Source organism: Ziziphus jujuba, chromosome 6, assembly GCF_031755915.1.
Source record: "Ziziphus jujuba cultivar Dongzao chromosome 6, ASM3175591v1".
NCBI lineage: Eukaryota > Viridiplantae > Streptophyta > Magnoliopsida > Rosales > Rhamnaceae > Ziziphus > Ziziphus jujuba.
In genome coordinates, this window is record NC_083384.1 from 24,656,288 (window position 1) to 24,675,735 (window position 19,448).

Consider the following 19,448-nt stretch of genomic DNA (forward strand, 5'->3'; position numbering starts at 1 on the left):
ACTATTTTTTGAATTTTTTTTTTTGGGTAAAATGTTCGGTTCAAAATTTTTAAACATCTTTAAGATTCTCAGTTTTGTATTTTTAAACTTCTTCAAAATTGCTTAGTTATATATTTATGAACATCTTGAAAGTTGTAATTTATTATTTTGGAATATTTGATCGTAAATTTCTATATATATTCAAGATGTTCGATTATGAATTTATAAACATATTTGTTTTGAATTTGTTCAATCCAGCAATTTCGTAACTTTTTCACTAATATATTTTTAGATGGTTCGATTATAAATTTTTGTAAAACTTTGAAGATAAACGATTGTAAACTTTTGAACAGATTTAAAGTAATTCATTTGTATACTTTTGAATATATTTAAAGTTGTAATTTAATATTTTGGAGCATTGAATCATAAACTTATAATATTAAAATGTGTTCAGTTGTATACTTTTGAACATGTTAAATTTGTTCAATCCAAAATTCCAAACTCTTTTAAGAATATATTTTTAAAAGTTGGAAAAAAATTTACTTTATTTGAGGTTCCATTTTATTTTTGAAGAGGATAGAGTTGGATAATTTAGGTTAGGATGCAAAACTTACATGATTTACTGATGAAAAAATAATGTTAATACTATTATTATTATTAAAAATTACATGAACTTCTTTAGTAAATTTTTTAAATTAGATATTAATATTGCTTGAGGAGGTATATTGAAAGAGGGAAACTGTAAAATAAAATATGTATGCTCGATATAAAACCCTACCTATAAAGTATTATGTGTTTGAGGAGGAGTATGATATGACCCTTTGTCACCGGTGCACCGAAGACATAAAAAGGTTTCCCTCAAATTGTGGTAGACTTTTAATACAATCTTTTAACTTTTTAATTTAGAATATTTGTAATTCTTAAAAAAAATAAAAAAAATTCTTATTCCAAGCTCATAGATTTTCAAATAAATAAATAAAGATATTAAATAAATAAATAAATAAAAGTGTAGCATGTGAGGCAGTACAAATCCAACGGAGGAAGACTGAAGAAAATCTTCAGAGATTCAACAGCGGGGATCAGGTGGGGTTTCATCTGCGTCCTTACTTACCAATTTCTATATCATCCCATCAATTCAAAAATCCAACTTTTTACAGGTTTCCTCATTTCTCTTGTTGTTCAATCTCTCTCTCTCTCCCTCTCTCTCTCTCTCTCTCTCTCTTTCTCGGATTACACACATCAAATTAGCACGCACTTCGACTTAAAATTTTCTTTTGGGGTTTCTTACATTTGTGTATTTTGATAGAATTTTAAGGAAAAAAAGGGTTTTTAAGTACGTATAATTTCTGGGCGCTTGATTATCTAAATGGTTTTATTATTTGCATCGGTTTTCTGATTTTATGAGGGATCAAATAAAGGGTCAATTAGAATAATGTTTAAGCAGTGTGATTCCTTTGGTTTATAATTGTAATCGTGTTGTGGGACAAAGTCAATGGGCCAAATACAATCTGTAATTCAAGAAGTTCTGCTTTGCAAAAGCTATTAATTTCCTTTACCCGCTTGAACTCATGTAAGGAGAGCTTGACTCGCATAATCTGAAAGTACATGCTTGCTTGCGTTGCTAGAAGATAGAGACTGGTACTAACTAAAGCCTTCTTTTTAGTTGAGAAGATCATTCATGTTTATGAACATTTTGCATTTCTACCAAGTTGATTCAGAAAGGTTGATACAGTTTCAAATCAGTTTTTATTCAAGAAGGCTGAAATCTAGAGATGATGTGTCCTAAGAATTGAGTTTGTATATGAAACTAAAAATTGTTTGGTACTTTTTTAATGTATGTTAAGAAATGGGGTAGTGATGATTACAATTTCCTGCTATTATCTCATTGGTTTATTTGCTTATTTGTTTGCTTTTTATGTTGTTGTTGTTGCAGTTTAAAATTTCAAAAGATTACCGATACCAGTATGGTTAATGCTACCAAAGGATTGTTCATTTCCTGGTAAAGTACTTCCAACTTGAAGAATTGCTGTTATCTTTCAAATCTACACAATCAAGTGTTTTATTTGCTTTTCTTTTTCCTGTATATGAGATTCTGGTTTCACCATCTTACTCGTGCCATAAAGTACATTTCCATACTAAATTAAAACTTTAAAAAAATGTAATGTTATTGGTAAGTGTAGCTGTTAAATTGCTCATGATTGTTTATTGTATATGGCTGTGATGGTTATTTGGAATGTGCGTTTTGCTCTCTTGTTTGTTTCGATATTGATATGATCATGACAAAAATGTTTTGTACTCCACATAAATGTTTTGCTCTTAGAGCTTCTATTTTACGTATGGGGCCGGTTCCACATATGAAGATATATATATATATATATATGTACATATATTTTGGTAAATTCACATACGAATTTTTTTTATCAATGTCATTGCGACTGTTGGATATATACATCCAACAGTGTATAAATTATGGCCTTAACAGCCGATGACTTTTCATTGCTTATGCACCGTTAGATGTATCTATTCATTTAGTCCTATTTGAGGTCTAAATGAGTTTTTGTCTATAATTCTATGTCAAATGCTTTGATACATGGAACACTTACCTTTGTAGATGTGTAAAGATTTGTAATACAAATAGCTTTCGAGTTGCATGCTTGATTTCTGGTTTTGGCCGAACCGCCAATTTTTTTAATGCTGTCATCACCTGTAATCCAGTTTTTCAGTTTTGAGCTTGTACGGTTAGAGTTGGTTTGTTCCCCCCCACTGCAGAATTTCTTGTTCCTGAATGACAGTTTATTTAACTCTTCTGCAGTGATGTACCAATGGCTCAATTCATAATCAATTTGAATAGTACGCTGCCTGCATCACAGAAATTCATAATACACATTTTGGATAGCACTCATATGTTTGTGCAACCCCACGCGGCTGAAATGATACGAAGTGCCGTTTCAGATTTTAGAGATCAGAATTCCTATGAGAAGCCTGCTTGATTATTTTTTCATCCTCCCCCCAGTTGTTATTATTCTTTTTCTCCTTGTCAACTTGAATGTAATAGATGTCTATGTATCAGTAAATGAACTGTACTTCTTAATATGACACTTGATAACATCAGTGAAATTTGCTTTTTGCCAAAGACTGCCAAGACTCCAATTTGTAAATGGTAGTTCCCTGAGCCACATTGATGCATCTTGCAATGTTTAAACACTCAAAACTTGAAATGTTGTCCATGTGACAGTCCGGCGGCAGTACTCCCAGTTTCTCGGATGGTGATCCGAGATAAACAATAATAATAATAAAAAATAAAAAAAGCAGCTAACTTGAAATTCCAATGCCCTAGCATACATGCTTTTCTATTGGTGTAGCATTTTCCTTGGAAAGGGTAGGATTGCGTTTTGTCAAAAGAAAATTAACTTGAATTATTTGAAAATGACTTACTTTTGCTCATGTATTAGTGGTGCCATTTTAGCTACTAGCTAAAATCTGTTAAGAATATGACCAAAATACAAATTTGTTTCTTTTTACTATGATTTTTGAATAATTCCATTAATCTCAAAACTATTGTCTAACAGTCCAAGAAAAGACCCCATTTATCTTTTAGAAGAACATTGGATTATAAATTTTTAATCTTGGGAGTGCTACTGTAATAATGGTTGCATTTTTTTTTTTTTCCTACAAAATAATGATCGCCATTTTGCTAACAAAATAACAACTCTTTGTTTATTTAGGCAAGAGAAAAAGAAAAAGAAATACTGAAAGGATGAAAAATAAAAAAAATAAAAATAGAAAAAGAAGAAAACTTTTCATCAAATCCTTATAGCCAAACGCATAAATATTTATTTATTTTCACTGAGAAGCACAATAAATAGTAAAATAAAATTGTTGAAGCAGTAAGAATGTGAAATTGGCATATGCATCTTCTTTGCATTTTATCCTTAACGGCGCTGATTAATTTCAGAAAGGAAAACAAAAATACTATTGGGTGTATCAGAACCGCGCCTCTTCATTCACTTTAGCTTCTGGTCGATCTTCTTCTTCACCATCCTCCTTCAGTTCTTACAGAAACTTTCATCCCCTTGGTACCCAGAATAGGGGAAGAGCTCCCCACTTTATCTCCCTCGAAAATATGTCACTCTCTTTTCAAACCACTACCTCTACTCCAAGCCTTCACGCTCAAGCTGGACACTTTCATCCCCCTCCCAGGTTCTCTATCTTCCATGGTTTTTTTTTTTCTTTTTTGAAATTTTAAGGTCCTGATACGAAAAAGAAATTTTTAATTTTTTGGGCAGTTTGGGTACGAAGCTCTATTCTGGACTTAAGCTTCAATCCGCAGGTATGTTTTGGAATTGCATTCTTAGGTTTAATGTTCTGATTTTTGTTCTCTGTTTCTTTAAAAATGAAAAAACAAAAAATAATTGAATCCCAAGTTTTGTTTTTGAAGGTCCTTTTGGAGCTGGAAAGCCCAACTTGACAATTGAGTTCTATGGAAAAGTTAATAAGAGCCTTCAACCAAGGTAATTTGTTGTTTACAAGTTTGTCCTAGTATTCTCAACCATTTTGCAATTTGATTGGTGGGTGCAAATTGATGGAGCTGCCTCTATTTCAGAAAAGCATCAAAAGAATGCACTTTATTAATGTATTGGAGTTCCTCAAGTATGAATAAGCAGTTTTGTTTGTGTATTTATCCGTGATGAGCTTATTTCAAATGCTGCTTTTTTTGAACTCCAATGAAGCAAGCGACATTATAGAGAAACACATGAATTGGGCTTTTTCAGTTTGTTCTGTTTGATGAGTTAATTCATGTGCGCGTTCTGTTGTAGCAGTTTTTTTTTTTTGTTATTATAATTTTTTTTTTCCGTGTTTTACTTTTCTTCAGAAGTTTTTATTATTTTGAAATTGGGTTATGCAGGATGGTATTCTTTTGTTTTCTTCTTCTTTTTATTATTATTATTATTATTATTATTATTATTTATTTATTTATTTTTAAATTTTTGTCTGTCTGTCTGTCTAAATTTTAGAGCTCTGAAGTGATGGGCTCATGGCAAAGACATTTGGTCATTTTGTATCATAAACTTGTTCCTCTGGTCCTTTAAAATATTTGTGCAGCAATTGTTGAGAGTGCTACAATGTGGATTTTCTAGATAAATTAGTGAAAAGCTATTGACTTTCTTTAAAGTACTTTTAACTGTATGTTAATTGATGATATATTGGTTGATCTTCTTTGGTATAATACCTTCACTAATTTAGGTAGTGTCGCAACTATATAAGCACATTTTATGCTTGCTGAATGCACATTGTATAAGCTTGCTGTTTATTTCCCTATGAACGATTACGGATCATGGTGATGGAAAGCTGAATCAAATAGCCTAGGATTGTAACATGTTTCTCTTACTGGGATACTCGGGTCCCTTCCATTGTCAGGTTAAAACATCTGCGTAACATTAGTATTTTATATATTCATTCAGTATATATATATATTTTTCCATAATTTATATTGATGTCTTCTATGGAAGATGTCTTATTGTTTTAATTTTACATTTCTCAAAGAATGTTGATATACCCACAATTTGATTTGAAGCTCAATTTCCTTTTCTTTTCCATGCAAATATTTTTCTTTGAAAATTGTTGTAATTCTAATCAATATGTTTTTTCATGCAAGTATTCTATCTATTCTTGCAGGTTGCATAACCATAAACCCTCACGAGCACAATTTGGAATGATGCCTATTGGAACACCAAGAGTGCCCTATAGAACTCCTGGTGAGGGAACTTGGCAGTGGGTTGACTTGTGGAATGCCCTAGTAAGTTGTTAGATATAGTTCCCTAATAAGTGAGTATGCATTAAGTCTGTGTTTCAAATATATTAACATTGTGTTAATTGCATAAATGGTTTAGTTACTAATTATTGAAACAAAGATGAAATAAATCAGGTGCTTGTCTTCTTATTTTGCACCTAGGAGTGTCCTAGCCAGCAAACCCAATTCTATAAACTCTCTTCTGGACTGTTTCATTTTCATTCTCTTTTTTGACCAAGAGAATTTATCTTAAATATTTGACTATTTCTATATTGTTAATTGATAAGCTTATTTTGCTAGTAATATCAAAAGATGGATTGCATAACTGTTCTTACAACCCCCAACCCCAAATTGCTTCTTCCCCCTGAACAGGGGACAAAATATTGTAGTTAATATTTTGCTGGTGTTTTCTTCCTTTTTTTCAATTTATTTTATTTTATTTTTTCTTTTAATAGTTTTGTAAAGAATTTTACTTGAACTCATTTGGATTATAAGAAAATTTTGTGGAATTCTCTGAATCCTGCAAATTCAGTACCGAGAACGTGTTATCTTCATTGGGCAACATATAGATGAAGAATTTAGCAACCAAATTCTTGCAACAATGCTGTACCTTGACAGTATTGATGATTCCAAAAAGCTCTATATGTACATCAACGGTCCTGGTGGAGATGTAAGTTCCTTGCAATGAAGGATCTAAGTTTCTTATTGCTTGTAAAATATAATTTTTCTGTTAAATGCTTGCATTTCTTGCAGCTTACTCCAAGCATGGCTATCTATGATACCATGCAAAGCTTGAAGAGTCCTGTTGGCACCCATTGTGTGGGCTATGCATATAATCTAGCAGCCTTTCTTGTTGCAGCGGGGGAAAAGGTGAAATTGATAGACTTTTCCTGTAATTTTAGATTGATCAATTTCTTAGTGAGCTGCATATGTGAAGTAAGAGAGCTGTAAAATGTTGTATAATTTGATAGTCAGACCTAACATTTGAGGTTGGGTTAATTAATTGTTTATTTAGGACTTTTCTTTTCTGTGAGGTGGCTTGGCAACCTTTTTTTTTCCCTTTTATTTTGTTTGGCTTTGTTTTTGTTTTTAGTCTCCTTTTTTTTTTTTTTTTGTTGGGGCATAGTTAGATTATTTTCCTTCAACGTTTTGTAAAGACCTTTTATTATTGGTTACATTCATTTATTGTAACTAACCTTGGTATTTGATCTCTATATATATTTGGCTTTGTTAAGGGTAATCGATTTGCAATGCCTTTATCAAGGATTGCACTACAGTCGCCAGCTGGGGCTGCTCGTGGTCAGGTATGAGTGTTTGTGATCATACTGTAGAATTAATATTTGCATAGTTTTGGTCATTACAGCTTTCATGGATGTATTAGATACTATGACAGGCTGATGACATCCAGAATGAAGCTAATGAACTTCTCAGAATCAGAGATTACCTCTTTAAAGAATTGGCTGAGAAAACTGGCCAGCCAGTTGAAAAGGTTAGTTTGTTTGTGATTTGGCCTTGGTTTGTTTTCTTGAACTGATTATGCATTGTTATTTATTTCTGTCATTAAGGGCCCTCAACAACTTGAGATTTTCCAAGTCCACAAACCAACTTAAGACATTACTTACATTTTTCATGATGATCTGCATTGATATCTTTTCCCATCATCTTTTATATCTAAAATTATTTTTTGTATCTTTAGATTCTTGAGATGTTAGAATCTTCTCAAAATAGAGTATGGTCCTCATAGAATTTATACCTAATGTTTTTGTGCAGATTTACAAAGACTTAAGTCGGATGAAGCGATTTAATGCCCAGGAGGCTCTTGAATATGGGCTTATTGATCGAGTAGTCAGGCCTCCTCGTATTAAGGCTGATGCGCCTCGCAAGGATGCCGGAACAGGTCTTGGTTAGTCAAACTTTTGCTTAATCACCAGATTGTGTGATTGCAGCTTATAGATTTCAAAATGTTTCCCAAGTTCAGTGTAGGTCCTATGTAATCGGCTATATGGTTAGAACTTGTTGCATAGAAGATTGTTCTTTTAAACATTTGATTTATAATAAGTTCACTGTGAAGGCTTTTGCAAAGAATTATTATTATTATTATTATTTTGTCAAAAACAAGGCTCTATATCATTCATAACAAATGCTCACAATTAAATACGATCTGAAATAGAATTTCCGATTGTTTGGCATAGAACGTAGTATTTGTTCTTGCTGAACATGCTCACACATTGCTCATAAATTCTTTGCATATCTATTGGATTTGAGGATGATCTTCTGCTAGGCATGATTGGGTTTGGCTTGTACAGAATTTGATCCAATCAATAATCTCATCCAGGTATCATCATCAAACATTTGTTTTATCATTGTCAATATGAATAATGAATGCCAAATTCTCGATTATCTTAGAAAAGAAACATTTTCATACCAAAAAAATAATAGAAAGAATAGATTTTTCCTCTACACTCTACAAAACAAAATACGCACATCTTAATATATTCTCCACCAAAAGTGGGGAAAAAAGAAGAAGAGAGCAATATCTAAATATTCAAATTATACATAGTGCAGAGACAACAACTTGCAACTGATTGGATAGATTATCCATTAACTTCTCCTCCCTCCATCGTTCGTTAACTTTGTCAATAAAGTCTTCAATTTTTTTCTCCAAATTTACATCATATTCATCTTCCATATGCCAGCCTCTTCCATTTTCATCATCATCATCATCATCAGCTTCATCATTATTACCTTCTGAACTAATAAATGTATCGGCATTTTCTTCCTGGGTTTCGTCGTGCTTGTCATTCTCTGGTTCATATGGAGGGCATAGATAATTCAAGACCCTATCAACTTCCTCAGCAGATGAGTGCTGACTTCCAACAACAATGGCAAATATTATGATGTTAAACACCGAAAAAACAAATATAGGATGGAATACAAATCGAAAAGTTTGTGGAGAACTTGATGGCAAAAAAGAGTTGAGGATAAGAATAAGAATAAGAACTACACAAAGAAATAGAACAAGTTCTTGTAATCTAACAAGCCTCATGGTTCATGCTTTTGCTATGTCAGATTATACTTTGCCTACCAAGCTTTCTCTTGCAGGAAATAAGAAATTTATAGAAGTGTTAGCGTAAATCTATTCATTAATGTTGGTGGTTTTCCTAGAAGGTTGAATGAAGTATATTACTTGTATACTACTATGTTTATCATAGAGAAATAATTTAACATAGAAATTTTGGTCTGTCCAATTGCTTAAGAAATGGAAAAACTTACAAGTTAAAATTACCCAGAAATTTTTTTGGCGTTTTCTCTGTTTAGATTGGTCAGATTAAGTTAAATATAACAAATAAATAAATTCCCTCCATTTTCCTATGCATGAGCAAGGGTCAGCTTCTTGACGTCCCAATATAATTGATAATACCCTCCTTTTTCCTTTGAATGAATAAGGGTAAGCTACTTGACTTCCCATGGGCCTTACCAACCAAACTTGACTTGCTATAGCTGGCCGAATGTAAAGAGTAAAAGACCAATAAAAATAACAATCAAATAAAGTACATTTGATATGGATATCTCAAAATTTGCATTAATTACTATATAACCTTTGAAGTTTTTTAAATTAGGATTAATCTTATCAATCTCTTCTAAAATTTAACTTAAATATAATTTTAGTTTTAATAATATCATCAATTTCCTTTTAAATTTAAAAAATTTATTATCTTTTTGTATTGTTTCATTTATATCTTTTAAAATAATATTATTTACACCTTCTTTTTATAGAGATGACAACGGGATGGGTCGGAATCGAGACGGTCTCCCTATATCTTGTCTTGTGGGGATTCCCATCCCTGTTCCCATCCAATTTCTTGTGTATTAGGGAGTCGGATTAGGGTTTTAAATTTTTTTTAAAGAATATACTTAAAACATAGTTAATATTTTTTATATTCTTTTTAAATCAAATAAAAATATATATAAATTATAAAAAAATAATAGTAAATATTTTATTATTATTATGTATATGTAAATGGGGACTGGAGGAAAAATTTTGTCCCGTCCCCATCCCATAGGGCACTACAGGGATGGGGTGAATGGGAGTAAATTATTATTCTTATTTTCAAAGATGTTAGTTATAATTTTTTAAATATAAAATATTAAATTATAATTAATGCAAATTTCAAAAGTCTAGATAAAATATTTCCTTTAAATTATAACTAGTATTTTATAGTGTAGATGATTCTAATGCACAAGATATGAATGAAACAAATATATATATATATATATATATAAGTATTGTGATTTTAAATTAATGATATTCTTTAAATCAAAGGAATATTGCATCAAGAATTCTTGAATTTTAGATTAATTATAATTTAATTTTTAAAATTTTGAAAATTATGATTAATATATTTAAAAATATAAAATATGAATAAAAAAATAAAAAAAATATATAATTTTTTAAAATATAAAAAAAAATTGAAATAAAAATGTAAAATTGTATTTAAGTTAGATTTCAAAAAATATATACCAACAAAAAGAAAAAAAGAAAAAAAAAAAAAAAAACCTCCAAAAAGGTCCAATTTTTATTTCCTCAAACATTTATAATGTTTGTGAAAGCTTCCCTAGATTCGCGGATGATTTGATGTTGACATAAACGTTATTAATACTCTATGTACTTGTCCGAATGAGTGTGAAACAACTTGTCTTTCCTTTTGACAAAAATACATTGAATACATTAAAAAAAGAATTGGAAATTTTTTTTAATCTAATGTTAAGAAAATATGTTGGAGTTTGAAAAGACATTTATAATTTTTTATTCATTTCGTAATAATTGTTAATTCGAATTGCTTAATGAAACTAAAGAAATTTCTTTTGTTCACTTTCAAGTTCAAATGAATAACCTCCACAATATTAAAAAAAATAATATATTTAAATGAGAAATATTAACAAAAGTTTGACAAAGAAAACAAATTAATGATGATAGATCAATATATTAATATACAATTGAATCAATTAATATTTATCCAAAAAATAAATTGAATCAATTAACGAGCATAATTATTTCTTTTACATAATTGTATTTATATACAGGTCTTTCAAATATAAATAATTTCTATGTTAATTATTATTTAGATTACTTTACTAATTGAAATTTTAAAAATACATTAATAGTTTTTCAGATTTATGTAATTTTTTTTTGCTTAAATAGAATTTTAGCTACTAATTCACTGAATCCACAAAATAAATAAATAAATAAATAAATAAATAAATTATTAAATATTATTATTTTAAATGATTCAGTTGTTAATAAAGAAGATTTTGATGCTAAAATTATCCAATCATCTAATTATTTTATATTAGAATTACCTTATGGTGTTACTATCTATTTTTTTTTAGTTTTTTAATCATTTAAAACTTAAAAACTTATTTAATATAGATTTAATGATATATTAAAATTTTATTTAAAAAAATTAAATTTTATAAAAATTTAATAATTAATAAATATAATTTAAAATTTTAACCGTTAATATAATCTAAATATTAAAATTTATTTTAATGCTAATCATGATATTAATTAAATATTTAATTTAAGCTTTATGGTGAGCGCCTGTATACATATATATATATATATATATTAATTTTTTTATTCTTGTCTTGATGGGTCACATGGACATTAATTCTTTGCACTTGCTAACTTTTTTTTTTTATAATTAATTTATTATTTTTTTAATTTTTTTGGGTAAACTGCACCTGCTAACATTTTGAGATGCATAAACAATAGCAAAACCATGTGTTGGTTGTCGTTGACCTGATTCCTAAACTTGCTGTATTATTCTACTTCTGAAGTGGATGGATGGAATTGTAGGGTCAAGAAAGAAGACCCTACGTTCAAGTAGACAAACCCCTTTTGAGGAGCCAGAGAGCCAAAGGGGGTCCTGGCCTCTTAGATCTTAGTCACTGACTTCTTTGCATCTCTGCAGCTCATGAATTATTTAATTATGGTGTTGCTGTTGTCTATGTTTTTTTGCCAATCAATGATGATTTCTTGATGTTGAAAGTAGCTGACTCGAACAGTAGCTATATATGCATTGCATCATGCCATCTAGCAGTCCAAACTTAATTTCCAACAAAAACAGTTCGAACTTACTTTGACAACCAAAACAAACTCCAAAGTCTGAATTATTAATTCTACAAAAATATATGAGATGGTTATTTATTATTTATTTACCTATTTATTTTTAATAATATTAGAGGGAAGAATTTAAACTCTAAATCTTTAAATAATAATCATAATGATTTTCCTACTGAACTATTTCATTAAAAAAAAAATGGATGTCGTTGATGGAGCATCAAGATCATGCACATCTTAGTGCAAGATTTCTTCTTGTTAATATTCAATAAAGTTCCATTCTCATTTCTTAGTTTTGGAATTTAAAAAGTAGAATCGCTATTATTATTTTTATCATTGATGAATAATTAATTAAGTATGGGTTAATAAATTGCCATGCATCATCTTTTCTTGTCATTTGCATGGTATGATATATACATGCATCCAGATGATCAGGTTGGGTCATTTTCTATCTGCAAAGACTGCAAACATCAATTTGCTTTCTCGATCTTTTGAGGGTGACTTATAATTAATCAAAAAAGTAAGTAAAACGAATACATACATATACACGCACACACACACACACACACACACACACACACACACACACACACATATATATATATATATGTATATATCTTACTTCTGAGATATGTGACAAGAATATGATATTAAAGGGGTATTCCATGCATGCATGCATGCAATCAAATCACCATGAAAATTGGTACAGATTGCTTCCCTTCATTACGACAAATCACTCTTTTTCATTTTTCTTTTTCTTTTTGTGAAGACTTTATTTTTTTCCTTTTTCCCTTTTGTGAAGAATTGATAAAGTGCTTCCAAACTCTTTTTACCGATTTTCCTTTCACTGTGATATAATTAAAAGCGCATCAGCAATACATGCTAACAAAAAGCTTGACAGAAGCAAAAAGGAAGTGTGCAAGAATCACTTGGAAATGGGAAAATATATATATATATATATATATATGAATTTGATTACATATGCCCCACCTTCAGTTTTTTCCTTCTTTTTATCTTTTTATTTATTTTTTATGGTTTCTTTGCTTCTTTACACTATTTTCTTTTTGTTCTTCCTTTATAATTATTATTTTTTAATTTTTGCCATTAAGTTGTTGAGCAATCTTTCCCATTGCTAAATGAGGCAACATAACACAATCTGATACAGAAAGTCAATAATGTCCAAGCAACTTCGAAATCACAATGCATCCACTCCAAAGAAAAAAAGGCAAATTCAGATGTCAATATTACAACAAACTATTCTACTTTCTACATGACACGAAGTGACCGCCGACAACGCCTAATCTAAACAACTAATTAAAATGATACCTCAAGGTGAAAAAGGAGGAAAGCCCCCCAGATGGGAAAACAAGTAGACGCTAAGAGTCAATAAGATTACAGACAAACAAACAAAGGGGAAGTGAGATCCAACAGTTGGGGTTTTAATTGCCAATGTGGTCAGTGACAAACCTCATCTTGCAACTACGTAAGCAGTACTGGTGCTTACTGGACGTTTCGATTACCCTCCAGGCAAAGATACATTAATGTCAGTTGACTTATTCCTTGTTGAATCTTGTGGCAGTGAAGACCAACTATCCCCTCGGAAGGAACCAGTAGAAGTGAGGTTTGCTTTCGGATCAGCACTTGAAATGGGAATCGCTGCTGTCGGAGTTGCTACTGAGATGTAATCGTGTTTCTGCTTCTTTGGCTTCTGCTCGTGCTGGTTCCCTGCTAGAAAACTGCCCACTACAACCTAATTTGTATCAAGGAAAAGAAAATGTTGTAATCAAAGTTTTCCTCATGTTTTAGGAGGTGGTGAACATCAACCGTTTACTCACAATTATACATATTGCAGAACAGCAATCCTCAATAATTATTTTGCAGCAGAAAAATATAAAAATACGAAAATAAAAGTTGAAAGAGAAGCAATACCTGCACAGGACTTGCAGCTACTAATAACCCAGCAACTCCACCACCTACAACACGTCCATCTGGACTAGCTAAAGAAACGCTCATCCCACCAGATCTGCTTCTTGTTCCTCCAGTTTCACTGGGCATGAATGAACCAGATAACGAAAGTATTTCAAAGCGACCCTGCAAAGAAAAGAGTGGGAAGACATGGAATTTTCATTAGAGGTTACCAACAGAATACTTAATAAATATAAAAAGATAAGGTCAAAGAAATATTTGTTCTTGGAAAAAAAAAAAAATGAAAAAACCTTAATAACTATCAGCAAATGATTTGGGAAAGTTTAACAGAAAGTAATGGTTTTCCAGGAGCAGTATAATTGCAGTTCAAGTAAATATACAAGGGGAGAGGTCAAAAACCAAGTGGCCTTGATTAAAATGTAACAGTGTACAGCAATAAGGCCTAATGTACCAGCAGCGAAGAATCAAACAGTGCAGGAAGATAGTGACATACATTAGACTATCACTACGATCTACATTAACATATTTTCTGATTTGACATGCAATATAACCTCATTTCACAACTAAGTATCCTACCTTATTAACATGATAACCAATAGGCCGAGTCGCTCGTACTATTGTGATTATTTAAATGAGTAGTGAAACAAAAGATTGGGATGAGATTTAAAAAATTGATAAGATATTGCAATACTCATGCTTGCATGATGCTATAGACTAATGTTTTGATTGGAAAAGTCAACAATATATACAGCTATATTACAGAGCTACAGTTAGTCTTATATAATGTTTCAGAAATGCCATCATTAAAGGACTTGACGAAACAAAAATGTTAAGTTCATTAAGGATAAGAAGCCCCACCTCATACGTCAATGTACCCCCAGAAGAATCAGGCTGACGAAGTGTAACACTCGATATTACACCATTTGCTGAGAGAATACATATAGCGCGAGGGCCTTGTTGAGAAAATGATATTATCTTCATTGTAACATCCTATGATAGCCAAAATAAGAAGTTATAAGTCCAAGTCAATTTAAATGTTAAAAGCAATCAAAATAAGACAAACATGAGAAGGTACCACATTAAAGCAGGCTATTTATGAGCCAAAAAAACAGAAAAACATGGAAAAAGTTCTAGTAGTTGCAGTTGGCTGTGTCAAGCCATTATATAACATGTTCTATAGACCAACTCAAAATTAACCTAATGATTATTCTTCAAACTCATATGTAAGATGAACTAAGATAAGAGAAAAGATATGTTGAAAAATTTACCTCGCCAGCATTAACAGTGATGATATGGGGTGTAAAATTAGCACCAACTGAACATGCAACCCATTCACCTACAAATAAATTCTCACGAGGTCAATGCCCATAAAAGAAAAGCCTTCACGATGTACAATAGGTTTTTGGAAGTAACATCACTATAAAATATTCCACAAAGCATATAATGCAGAAAATGAAACAATTTTATGAATCTTGTACCCTTCATTCATGCATTCATTCCCCCCATCTGTTAAATATCAGCCAATATCATTTCCTTGATGATTTATAATAGATAAAAGAACTTATTCTGTAATACATGTGTCCTGATAACTTGCAGGAAACAAGGAATTTATCCAAAAAAATTGGACTCGATATGGATATAAAGTGAACATGTTGAAAGTGCCAATTAGCTCAGCTGCTTAAAAGCCCCTCATACTATACCAGAACCTGCAATCAAATCCCTTGTTCACCAGAAGTGTGAATTGCTGTGCTAGGCACAAAGGAAAAATGATAAAAATTCCTTTTAGGTTTACTACCTAAGATCCATTCTACTGGTCAACAGTTTACAGTGGCAATTCTAAATTGGTGGGATTGTCATGTCATTCATTCCTGTACCTCAAAGATTATGGAAAAATATTTATTTTACTTATTGCATATTTAATTAATATCTATTTTATGTGTTTCACATCGAACATCATCTCCCCTAAGTCTTATATTTACATAGTTTTTCTTTATTCATAATACAATCTGCACTTTTGTCCGTTAGATGGAAGAGAACATTAATCAGTCAAATGGAATTTGTTGAATATCAGATTTCATACATATTTAAACCATTCATTTCCAGAACAAGTGCAACCAATAAACGGTTATGCTGGGTAGTAACTCTGTTTCTGCTTCACTGTTGAATTAAGATGACTGAAGTAATAGTTATTGTGTATATAAATCTCCACCGATTAAATTAGTTAACTTCCTTTTGATCTAGCTTACCATTCTAAAGAGCAGAAACCGAAAAAAAAAAAGTACCAGTTAATGTATAAATGCTAGACTAAAATGCTAAAAAAAAGTTACTGGATTATCCAGAAAAGGAGAAAGAAATTAATTATATACTAAACAAATGAATAAAAACAGTTCAATACAACTGGCAAATTTTGATGGTAATTAAAATGTAGGTCCGTATCAAACTCTGGATATGCATTATGAATCCTGCAAGATGAGAAACTAAAGAAACACATTCCCGAAAGAAAGGACAGGTATCCTAATAAACCATTTATCTATCATCTAGAGATTCAATTTGAATAATGACACTCTAGTAACCTGACAAATGAGAGTAGGGACTAAGGAGCTCAAAACCATTTTTGTCCTGACGTTTACCTGACTTCAAAGTTCTGACCAAGTTGATAAAAAGAGTCATCATACATGATAAGACTATCAAATATCACTGACCTTCAATAATTACAGTTTCCATTCCATGAAACTAATTACAAAATCAAAACGGGAGTCAACCAAAAAAAAAAAAAAAAAAAAAAAAAGAGAGAGGAAAAAAAGAAAAAAAAAAAATGTAACGTAATATCAACTTTTTTTTCCTGCTAGATTAAGGGAGGACAATTGCCAGTCATTTTGGCAGGAGAGAGAGAGAGAGAGAGAGAGAGAGAGAGAGAGAGAGAGAGAGAGAGAGAGAGAGATTAGTCAGCAAGTCCGAGAAAGACTTCAAGTCCAAGTCTGTTCACCATCACTTGCAGAGTTTAGCAGGGTGGCCAATATTGGCACCTTCCACAATTTTCCTCCCAAAAAAGGTTGGAAGTGCCAAATGACAGCCATAACAAGAAGATTCCATCATTCCCATACCAACCCATAAGACTTACTTATCTTTTCATAACTACGACACATACACAAAAACACACCCACACACACACAAGAAGATCTCAATTAGGGGGTATCCTATCAGAGGACCCACATCTACCCAATGAGAATCTCTCATAAACCAACCCAAAACTTGGACACTCTTCTTAAATTCAATCCCTATAAGAGCAATACTAGTCCAATCCCCACATAAACACTAAAACCAAAAAAAAAAAAAAAAAAAAAAAAAAAGCCCATATAAACACCAAAATTTTTCATAACTTTTTAGATGTAAGACAGAGCAAAGCATATGCAAAATGGTTCAAATTTCAAAAGGGTACCCCAAAAAAAAAAAAAAAAAAGCAGACATTTTTTTCTTTTACCTAAATTCTCCAATTCATATTTGGCCTTGCTGACTGAGCTAGCCGGCCGAACTTTCCTGCTTTTTTCGGCCGAGAAATCGATCACCGGAGGTGGCGCTGAAGACGATATCGGTTTTGGTGACAGTGCCATAGTGACAGTCCCATCAGGTCCGTACTTCCTTGGTCTCCCTCTTTTCTTCTTTTCCGGCATAGTCGCACCACCAGCTGCCGGTGTCGCCGCCGTGGCCACCGCCGGAGCTGACGGCGGTGGCGGAGCAACTGCCGGCGTCGTGGTAGTTGATCCACCCGTCTGGGGCGGGTTTTCGGACCTTGGAGCTACATGGTAGTCCGAGGGAGCATCTGATCCCACCACTGTAACCCCACTACTCACGCCTTCCCTACCCTCCATGTTTAAACCTCCCTAACGAACAAATTTTCTTTGAGCTTTTTATGAAAAACCCATTTGTTTCCTAATATCAATTACTCAAAGAAAACTGAAAGTTTTTTTTTTTTTTTTGGAAAAAAAATTAAAAATAAAAATCCCCCAAGAAACCTCACACTTCAAAAAACAAAACCCAGAAAAGAAAAATTAATAGAAAGCTTGGATTTAATAGCTTGTGAAGCTTTTAAAGTGTAGAAAAACTACCAGAGAAGCTTCACAATGAGATATTGTCTGCAGAAAAACTCAAAAAATTGTTTACTCAAAAAGCTTATTTTTGTTAGAGCAGAGTTGGCTGAAAAAAAAAAAAAAAAAACAGAGCTTATAAAAAAGTTGATGATTTTGATTTTTAGTTGAATGGAAAAAAAAAAAAAATTGTATTTTTATTTTTAGGAAGAGGAAGATTGATTTTTTTTCTGGGTTCTGTGATTTTTTTTTCTTTCGATTTTGTGATTTGAAATGGAAAAGAAAATGCTCAGATAATAATAAGAAAACTTTGTTTTCGTTGTTCAGCTAATAGGGTGCCTTAACTTTCCTAAGACTGTCCAAATTGAGATTAAAAAAATAAATGTGATAAGAAATAAAAAAGAAAAGAAGCAAAAATAATAATATTAATTTAATAATGAGCATTAATGAATATTGTTGTGATGATTTAATATTTAATGTTAAAATATATATATTTGGGGGTTTTGGTTGGAATCTGGTGACTTGTGTTAGAAAATAATATATAAAGTAAAATTGAAAGTGGGTAGGGATTTTTTTTTTCTTTCTCTTTTTTCTTCTTTTAATTTTATATACTTTTTTGCTTGAAAAATGGGCAAAAGTGAAATAATAGTAATTATTGTTGTGATTATTTTTTTATATTATTTTCAGGTGAAAGCCTGAATGGAAAAAAAAGGTAAAATTAGGTTGCCAAGGGATGAAGAAATTGTCCAGAAAAAGGAAAAAGATAGAGTGGCCTAAGCCAAGCATCACCTTTATGTGTTATGGCAAACATAATCTGGTACAAGCAAAGATATTAATAAATACAACACCAAATCTTACAAACTCCAAAATTAAAATCTAATTTCAATTTTTGCATCTTTGTTTTTAACCCATTTTTGCACCACATTTATAATTTATTGTTCTGCTTGGTTTTTGCTGTTAGAGAGAAAGAGATAGAAGGAAGAAGAAGACTAACCCCAAAAAAAGAAAAAAGAAAAAAATGATAATAATAAAAAAATTAAAAAAGGAAGAAAAAAGAAAATAAGACAGTGTTTGGCTGTTTGCATATATGGAAAATCGTGCAAACCCTCAAATTTTAATACTCTCTAAAATATTAGAGCATATGGGTACCACCCATTTGGAAAAAAGTGTCTGCTCTTTTATATTTTATTCTTTATTTCTCCTCTTATTTATTTTTATTTGGTAATGGTATCGATACACATTCTTTTTTTGCTATTGGCTGGAAAACACCTCAGTTACTTATATTATTATATAAAAAAAAAGCATTACTTATTATTTCAAATGTCTTAATACTTTTTTTTTTTTTTTTTGGTTCAATGTCTTAATACTTAAGCAAAATAAACAAATTTTAAACACACTTTACTTTCTATTAGAGATAGAGATAGATATGATGTTTTTCTTCCTCTGATGAACTATATATGTTCAGGCACATATTGTAACTATCTATGCATTGTACAACCTGACAGGTGTTCAATTTAAATATTTTTTCCCATTTCTTATCATT

The 19,448-nt window shown here is 31.2% G+C and overlaps 3 protein-coding genes and 1 long non-coding RNA gene across 6 annotated transcripts; 3 read left to right on the forward strand and 1 right to left on the reverse strand.

Annotated features, from left to right (window-relative positions):
• Positions 1-800: 800 nt before the first annotated feature.
• On the forward strand, positions 801-3,112 carry LOC107406407 (general transcription and DNA repair factor IIH subunit TFB5). 3 transcript variants are annotated; one of them, XM_016013523.4, is made up of 3 exons: positions 801-1,136; positions 1,913-1,978; positions 2,792-3,112. In XM_016013523.4, exons 2-3 carry the CDS (start codon positions 1,944-1,946, stop codon positions 2,967-2,969), a joined length of 213 nt encoding a protein of 70 aa, XP_015869009.1. In that variant the 5' UTR covers positions 801-1,136; positions 1,913-1,943; the 3' UTR covers positions 2,970-3,112. The 3 variants fall into 3 exon arrangements, with proteins under 3 accessions (XP_015869009.1, XP_024925204.1, XP_015869010.1); XM_025069436.3 differs by having other exon boundaries at positions 803-1,062; XM_016013524.4 differs by lacking the exon at positions 801-1,136 and adding an exon at positions 1,154-1,617.
• An 807-nt stretch (positions 3,113-3,919) lies between these two features.
• On the forward strand, positions 3,920-7,870 carry LOC107406406 (ATP-dependent Clp protease proteolytic subunit-related protein 2, chloroplastic). The gene is made up of 9 exons (XM_016013522.4): positions 3,920-4,179; positions 4,266-4,309; positions 4,418-4,490; positions 5,656-5,776; positions 6,303-6,440; positions 6,524-6,640; positions 7,006-7,074; positions 7,164-7,259; positions 7,541-7,870. The coding sequence occupies exons 1-9, from the start codon at positions 4,103-4,105 to the stop codon at positions 7,676-7,678; spliced, it is 873 nt and encodes a 290-aa protein (XP_015869008.3). The 5' UTR covers positions 3,920-4,102; the 3' UTR covers positions 7,679-7,870.
• Positions 7,871-13,072: 5,202 nt separating this feature from the next.
• LOC107406129 (AT-hook motif nuclear-localized protein 1) lies at positions 13,073-18,467 on the reverse strand. The gene is made up of 5 exons (XM_016013232.4): positions 17,302-18,467; positions 15,089-15,156; positions 14,679-14,810; positions 13,824-13,985; positions 13,073-13,644 (listed from the first exon to the last, which is right to left on the reverse strand). The coding sequence occupies exons 1-5, from the start codon at positions 17,687-17,689 to the stop codon at positions 13,411-13,413; spliced, it is 984 nt and encodes a 327-aa protein (XP_015868718.3). The 5' UTR covers positions 17,690-18,467; the 3' UTR covers positions 13,073-13,410.
• Positions 17,309-19,226, forward strand: LOC125419043 (uncharacterized). Its single transcript, XR_007238015.2, has 2 exons — positions 17,309-17,448; positions 18,593-19,226. It is a non-coding gene; the product is annotated as an uncharacterized LOC125419043 (long non-coding RNA).
• The last annotated feature ends 222 nt before the right edge of the window (positions 19,227-19,448 follow it).